General features: G+C 38.1%; 1 protein-coding gene across 2 annotated transcripts in view; it reads right to left on the bottom strand.

Annotated features, from left to right (window-relative positions):
* Positions 1-637: 637 nt before the first annotated feature.
* Positions 638-7,668, bottom strand: part of LOC104572318 (cytosolic phospholipase A2 epsilon) — a 28,088-nt gene continuing 21,057 nt past the window's right edge. For both annotated transcript variants that reach the window (XM_088520479.1, XM_088520478.1), the window contains exons 14-21: positions 6,632-6,854; positions 5,630-5,744; positions 4,807-4,944; positions 4,425-4,532; positions 3,501-3,692; positions 2,852-3,021; positions 1,396-1,582; positions 638-893 (exon numbers count right to left, since the gene is read on the bottom strand). In XM_088520479.1, the coding sequence (XP_088376605.1) occupies positions 688-893; positions 1,396-1,582; positions 2,852-3,021; positions 3,501-3,692; positions 4,425-4,532; positions 4,807-4,944; positions 5,630-5,744; positions 6,632-6,854 (1,339 nt within the window). In that variant the 3' untranslated portion in view covers positions 638-687. The remainder of the gene's footprint in view (positions 894-1,395; positions 1,583-2,851; positions 3,022-3,500; positions 3,693-4,424; positions 4,533-4,806; positions 4,945-5,629; positions 5,745-6,631; positions 6,855-7,668) is intronic.

The raw sequence follows: 7,668 nt of genomic DNA, 5'->3' as shown, positions 1-7,668 counted from the left end.
AAAGTCTTTCTTTCACATCCATTTCTTATAACTTTGTTATAATGTATGTGTATATATATACACACATATAAAAATTAAATATATATATATTTCTTAGAACTTGGTTATAATAGTATATAAACAAATTGTTCATAGCTGATTATGAGCAACCTCAACACCAGTTCCACCCTGGTGACTCTGCAATCCTTAGCAAGAGTACGAGTCTTTTGCTATCAATAGCCAGGTAATCCCTAGCGCTTCCTGAGCTGCTGTGCACAGTCTCTGCAGGTATCACAGCTTCTCAGCGCAAGAGCAACACATTGGCTTTTACTCAAGAGATGCCAGTTCAAGAAACTGCCATTCTGCCAGACAAAAAAATGTATAAAAATACTATTTTTATATTTTTTTATGTACTACATATTTAATATTTCAGACAATGCTATATCAACTTACAAATACATATCATTTGGTATAATAATAACTTAGCAAAATTAAACTTGAATTTACTGCTTTAAATCTGGGATTAAACCAGTAGTAAATCCCAATCTGTTCATCTGAACAGCTGTTTAAATAGAGTGGAGGCCAGCAAGTCCTCATGGTGATGCAATTTATACAGCAAATAACACTGGCAAGCATCAAACATTTTTATTTCAAGATAACAGACAACCCAAGAAATATCGTGTGCAGGGTAAGGCTAGGGGACAGTGACTAATACTTCTGCTTCCTCCGTGCCACTGCCATGCGCAAGGCTCGAATAATCAAGTTTTCATTGTTCAGGACATTGTAAGCAGTCAGTTTCACCAGTTTATCAAAATTGTCTTCGCTGAAACACACTTCCCTTGTCGTAAATGGGGAGAAGATACTGGAGACATCAACATTGCCTTCAGGCATCTCCTCTGGAGTTCTTTCCACACCTGAGGAAAAAAAAAAATACAAAGAGGTTCAATGGTAAGATTCTGTTGTAGCGTGTGGTTCTTATCAGTCATTTAAGTAAATGCAGGTAGAAAGAGGATATTTGGGGAATGAGAGGGTTTGCCAGAGGGATGGGAAAGTAACCTAACATCATATTCTTCAACTGGTGGATATCCAAATGGCTGCAAATGTGAACACCCCTGTTCAGGAGCAGCAGAAGCAATTGCTCACTTCTCCCTGGACAAGGTGATTTTTTGTTACCCAAGCCAGAAAAGCAGCCACAAAAGGAGCATAAGATATTGAACAAGAGAGAAACTGAGAACTTCTGGAGTTTTCACCAGTTCAGACAAGCTGAAACAGTGAGAGCAGTTAATTTTGTAAATGATGAGACTGATAGAGCTGACATTAGAAAGCAGGACAGAACTGACAGTGACACGTTAGAAATGGAGAGGATGTACCAAGCCAGTGGCTTTTTATTGAGGCTGCTAACCACAGATAACTCACCAGGAGCTTTGTATTTCTTGAAGGTGTCATTTACTAAGGGGAAAAAGAGCACTGTTGGAGCGTGTGGACTTTCAGCGTCTTCAAACACGTAGCATTCCTTTAAGTTTTCCCTGTCTTCCTCACTTATCTCAATTTTGGGAAATGGGATTCCCTGCCCCGAGATGTAGTTTGCAATCTGATCCAGAGGCTGGATGGATGAATAAAAAATAGAATAAATAAAATAAGAGTTAGAATATCCAGAGAACTGGATTTTCTAAACACTAGCAATGAATACAAATACCCTGAGGTTGGAATATTCCTCTGGGAACATCCTAAGTTTCATACAGTAATGGTCATAACACCATCAGACACTGCAGTTTATCTTATTTTCTGCACCTATTTAGGCGAAAGAAGAAAGCCCTTGGAGGCTTTCCTTGTTTCCTTTTTTTTCCTTGAAAAAGGAACCAAAAGCCATAGGACCAATTTCATAATTTCAATTAACAGGTATTTTGTTAATGAGTTTAGAAGGGAAAGGAATATATATATATACATACAAACACACAGAAATTACGGAGAAGGATCCAGTCAGTCCAGCTTATCCTGTGTTGTCTTGACTTCATTATTTACCCTGCCCCAATCTTTGTCCTCTGCATGGTTGTGATTGTTTGCTAATGACTCCCTATTTACCACACAACTTTTTATCTATGAAAGAAACTAAATTCATTAACAGCTCTATTTACTATATGCCTGTGTTCATTTTTGTATTATTCTCTTCAGACATAAAATGCTCTAGTATTTTAACAATCAAGCCTCACAAGAGCCAGTCCATTTCTCTAAGATTAGCATCAGAGAAACAGGTTCAGAGATAGTAAGAGATTTTCCCTCTTAATGTATTAAAATATTGCCAGGACTTTACATCATTTTGTTAGCTTCTCAGTTCAAGTATAACCAAAATCAGTATCAGAGTTCCAGGTAACTCCTCAATCAGCTCTTTAAAAACTCTTGGGCCTTCTAATATGCTTCTTAGTTACTAAGAAATAAAAAGCATTTCATGATCACTTAATAACATCGATCCCTTATATTGTTTTTCATGAGTACAGAATAGCAGAAAGCATTAAGCTGTTTGGTGGAGGAAAAAGTGTTAAAACAAACCAAAACAGATCACTATCCTACCAAATATTTCTGTAACCCTGAATGATTTTGTGAAACTCTTCTTTATCATTCACTCTTGACAATTTGTCTTAGAATATCCAGTGTCAGACTCCTAGTTCAGGCAGAGGGCTAGAGGGAAGGACAGCTGTTATTGAGTCAGACTTTCTGATACAGAGAGTCGTAACTGCTGCACTTGTGGTGGAAACGAGAAGACATCTGATTCTTCCCATTTCAGTACTGGAAAGTTTAGTAGTTTAAATTGACAAATTTAAGACGAAAAGACCTTGAAGGAAAAATACCTCAAAGCTACCATGGCTTTTCTTACCAATGTCTGTGACCCTCCACTGTAATTTAAATGCAGGATGACATCCACTTTCCTCTCAGACCTCAAGAGTGGTGGGTAGCTGGTATTGATGAAAAATCCTGTATCAACCAGGGAGAGTGCATCATCTGCTGCTTCCATCAGTTTATTTGGGAAAGAGTCTATCACTGTGTCTGAAATACAGATTAATTCTTATCATAATAGATAGAAGAGGAAATTGACTGTCTCTCTGCAGAAAGTTAAAGGAGGAATGGAGAATTCTGCCCCTGCATTTTCCCTACTATCTTCTGGTGATTTACTGACACCCATGACTTACAGGAATGTAAGTCAGGACTTACTGACCCATTACAGCTTTTTGTTCCTTCCTTCCTTCCCGGGCATCTCATCAAGCTTTGGCCCTGAAGGGGAGCTCCCTAATGTCTCCCCAGGCTGAGGTCACCTCAGCCACTGAAATGCAGACCACAGACAGCCAAATTCAATTTCACCTTCTCATGCCCCCCAAAATGGACAGAAATTCAAACACAGCTTCTGCTTGGGGAAGAGAAAATTGGATTTTCAGACACCAGTCTCATCTCTTCCTCCTTACTGGAAATCCTAAACGGATTGCAAACCTCCTCAAAACACTTCAGAAAACCATTTTGTATTACTGTGCCTTTCCAGGTAGAAAATCCTTCACTCTCCAGGTACTTGCTGTGCATTTGAAAGCCCCTCAGAAAATTGGGATACTGTGCAATGGTTGGACGTCCTGTTAGGACATCTCGCAGAGCAGAAGACAGAGCACATGAGGGAGAGAGCAGACACGTGTCTACCTCATAAGGATTCACAGACAGAAAGGGTTCTTCCTCTGCAAGAAGGAAAAAAGAAGTTACAACTTCAGGACAGTTTGGGACAATATTTTAAACAATGCAGTAACTATAGCACCCACATCCACCCCAAAGGTACATCAAACATAGTTATCAGCCCTTAGGGCCTATAAAATACAGAATAGAGGCATATTACATATTTCAATGACACGCCATCCACAAGCACCAAGTTTTCAGGGAACAAGCATTATCTCATTTTCCAGGCTTCCCCCCAAAATACCCACTTCTGTTGTGATGCGAGTCCCAAGATATCTACAAAGACTCCATTAGCCCTTGATCAGGGCACCTTCAGAATATATGTGAATATCACCCAGCTTTATAAATTGCCTAATATAGGAGGCCAGTCATCACAGACTCCCAGCGCAATCAATGTCAAGAAAGAGCTTTCTCCACAGACAGCTGAGAACACATAAAATAGCCTTCTTTCAGGAACAGACCCCTGCAAGAGCTCTGCAGGGAAGAGCTTTTAGGAGCTAAGGAAGATTTTCTCCTAACTTAGACACTTAAGATGTGTTCCTAGTATAAAATTGTCTTCATATCTCCCCTGGAAATTGCTGGAGACTGCTTTTGTCTATATAACCTCTTATATAACCTTCAGAGTTTCAAAGTTTGGCCAAAGAAGCAATGCTGCTTCTAAATCAGGCATAGACATTCCTACGTAATAGGAATACATAAATAACTAAAATACATAAATAATTAAAGGAATATCTTACCAATATCTCTTACTTTGTCTCTGGTCCACCTACTCCAGAAGTCCTCTGAATCAACAGCCAAATTCCACACATACATTACATCTATGGAAAATATACTACTCCACATGCCTACAATGTGAAGGAGCATATAGAAATTGATTGATGGAGTAGTTTTGAAAGAATTTTAATTAATACATACCTTCAATCCTTCCACTTGCATACTTCCTTTTGGTGTGGAGAGATATCTCTTTGAGCATAGTTCTTGCATGTGTTTACTAATTGCAAACTCACACCTGCTCAACCTGTTTGCCCATGTCTTCCCAATGCAGTCCATCATAGATCACGTATTTATTAGCACCAGCTGCTTCCTGGGTAACTTGACATGGCTCTAGTTTATAGTCACCTTGCATGTAGCAGATCCGAGTCTCTGGGAGCCTCTTCACCAGCCTTCCCATAAAGAATTCACTTCCAAAATGTTCTGCACGAATAGATGCTCCATATTTCAAGAGACCAACTTCATAAGGAGTGAACTCCAGCCACTCTATAGTGATAGCAGCAGAACCATCAAAACTGATCTTGTTGTAACTATTGCCACAAAGAATAATACTAGAGAACAGGAACAAATCTCAAGAAATACACAATATAAGCTCATAATACACCGGCAACCAGCTATACCTGTATTAATATTGTCTGCAGTACTAATGAGTTGAAAGAACAGATTTTTCTTTTACATCAATGGAAGGTGGCTCCAGATTATGAATTCTGTTGATAGCAGAGAACCTTTGGTCTGCATGAGAACTGTTCATAATAAATAAATACTGGGAAAATTAACTCTAGGGGAGATAGTGATTTTCCTGCCACTGGATCCAAACATTCAATGTGATTGTTCAAAACAGGACCACATGAAATCACCATGAGAACTGGTTTTATTAAAAGGTTTCTAACATTTTTGTGACCAGAATAAATTTTAAGCTTGGCATCTCCCGTGCTGTAAATACACTTTTACTTCTGGCAATATTGAGAATTTAGCTTCCAAAGACTAAATATGTTTGCCTTTTTTTTTCTTTCTTTTTTAAAGTGATATGCATAATTATTTTAAATTTTAAAAGGCTTTTCTGTGAATAAAATGAAAGCATCAGTGAAACTGATTATGTGCACTAAGTCCTAGCTAAGGCTTAGTCTAAGCTATAACAAAGCTATGAAGAAATCTTAGTCATGACCATTACCTCTAAATGCCTGGGCACTATAGCTGGACTTGAGGTTGATGGCCACATAGATTGGCAATGGGTTCTGTCCCTTATCCACTCCCTGCTGTTGATCTGAGAGTCTGTGTTCATCTTTCTGGTTTAAAACAAAAAACAAAAACCAGTTAATGGAGTGAGGTAAAAAAACAACTTGTATTTGGAATAATATAATGTGAATTATGGAATTTAGTCAGAAATATCAGATGTGTTTTGCCAGACATGTGCCATAAGCATCAGCTACCCTAAAAGGGTTCTCAGATTTTGAGCTATGCAGAGGTTGATTGCAGATTTATTGAAGAATCCAGAAAGGATCAGAATAGGATCCAGAAAGTAGTATGAACTTACCTTTTGGTAAAGTACTTTCCTTGGCTGGAGCTCAAGGAACAGAATTTATCATAATTTAATATATGTTGCAAGTACATGCAGAAAGCTTCCTTGTATAAACATAGGCCAGAAGGACACTACTTCAGTAATATTAAAAGTACCACTATTATATATATACATATATATATATCTTTCCTAAACCTTGGTAACATACGCAGAGAATGGTCTTTCCTACTGCTTGATCCATCTCCATATGCAAAACCTGCAACTAAGACACCATATAAATGCATATTTTCAGTTATGCTAGTGAAGTCAATTAAGATTTTTTTCCTCTATCCTGAATATGCTTCAGGATAACTGATGTCTGAAGTGATTAAGTGAATTGTTTACATTTAGAAATAGTTTTTTTCCCCTCAGGATTTTTCAGGATTTTCTTTTTTTTAAAGAAGCTGGAATGCCATGACTCTTTCAGTTCAAGCCAATCTCACATTAGAGCAAGCGTAGAATTTTAGTCATGGATACAAATATACAGCTGAACTATTGCTATTGCTAAACTAATTATTTGCATTAGTAGTCCTGAGTTTCGCCGCAGGGTTTTTGTTTTCCTTTATAGTTACAGAAGTTCATCACTTTTTGGGGAAAAGGAGTAATATTTAATACCTTGTCGTGTAGCATAGATTCAATGACAAGCCCCCACAGGTCTATGAAAGATGTTTTACGTCCTTCTTTAATCCTCTCCATCAGGTCATTGTAGTAGTACTTCAGACAATCCAAAGAAAAACAGCAAAGCTTTGATTTGGTTACTTGCTTGCGAGCTTCCTTGATTGCCTCCTCAATATATTTTTGTGACCAGTTAGCATCTTCATATAAGTTTGCCATTGTCCTGGGAAGGATTAGAAGAAAATAAGGAAAGAGCACTAATGTGGTGGTCTAGCCTCACAGAGCTTTGAGTAGTCTGTGAGCAAAAGATCCACAGAAAGCTACTGAAAACAAAGGCAACACAAGTCATGAGCAAGCCTTTTGGAAGATGGGGTGTATTCTAGGGAACAATCACTACAAGTTTGTTTTAGTCCTGTATTTTTTTCAGACATCCATAATTTGCTACGGATAACAGAAAAACAACTAGAAGTCGCTTGGGTCTTCGGAATGCCCTAGCTTGATTATTCCATTTGTCTCCTGGTAATCATAACACAGTTAGGTATAATCAGATCTCCATATACATGCAGAGAAGTTAAAATAACTTTGACAAATAATTTAAACCTGAAATTAAGGTTTGGTTTGGCAAAAACTGTCTTTGCTTTCAAGTGGACAAAGGTAAGCAGTTTTGGTGATCTGTGTTCATATCAGTTGGGCTATCAAAGCTTAGCTTTAGTGCACTACAGGTCTGGCAACACATCTCTGCACTGTGGAGGAATGGTAGTAGTTAATCTGCAGGATTAAATGTTTCAAAGATATTTCACATAGGAGAGCATCTAATGTATGCCCACAGAGGGAAAAAAACATCAGTTTAGGATGAGCAACACTAGCCATAGCTGGCTGAGGCCTGTAACACAGCATCATTCTTTGGACTGTTTACAACAATTAATTCCATTAGTCCCAAATGCGTCTTTTACCAGAAGCAGATGCACTCTACTGCATCCAAAGTGAAAGTGAGAATCACCAGAAAATGGCAGGCATAAATTCTTCTTCCCATCTTT

This window comes from Tinamus guttatus, unplaced genomic scaffold (assembly GCF_059628265.1).
Source record: "Tinamus guttatus ecotype Peru unplaced genomic scaffold, ASM5962826v1 Tinamus_guttatus_pri_ptg000089l, whole genome shotgun sequence".
In the NCBI taxonomy this organism is placed as follows: Eukaryota; Metazoa; Chordata; class Aves; order Tinamiformes; family Tinamidae; genus Tinamus; species Tinamus guttatus.
Note: the sequence above shows the minus strand (reverse complement) of the source record. Positions and strands in the feature narration are given on the sequence as shown.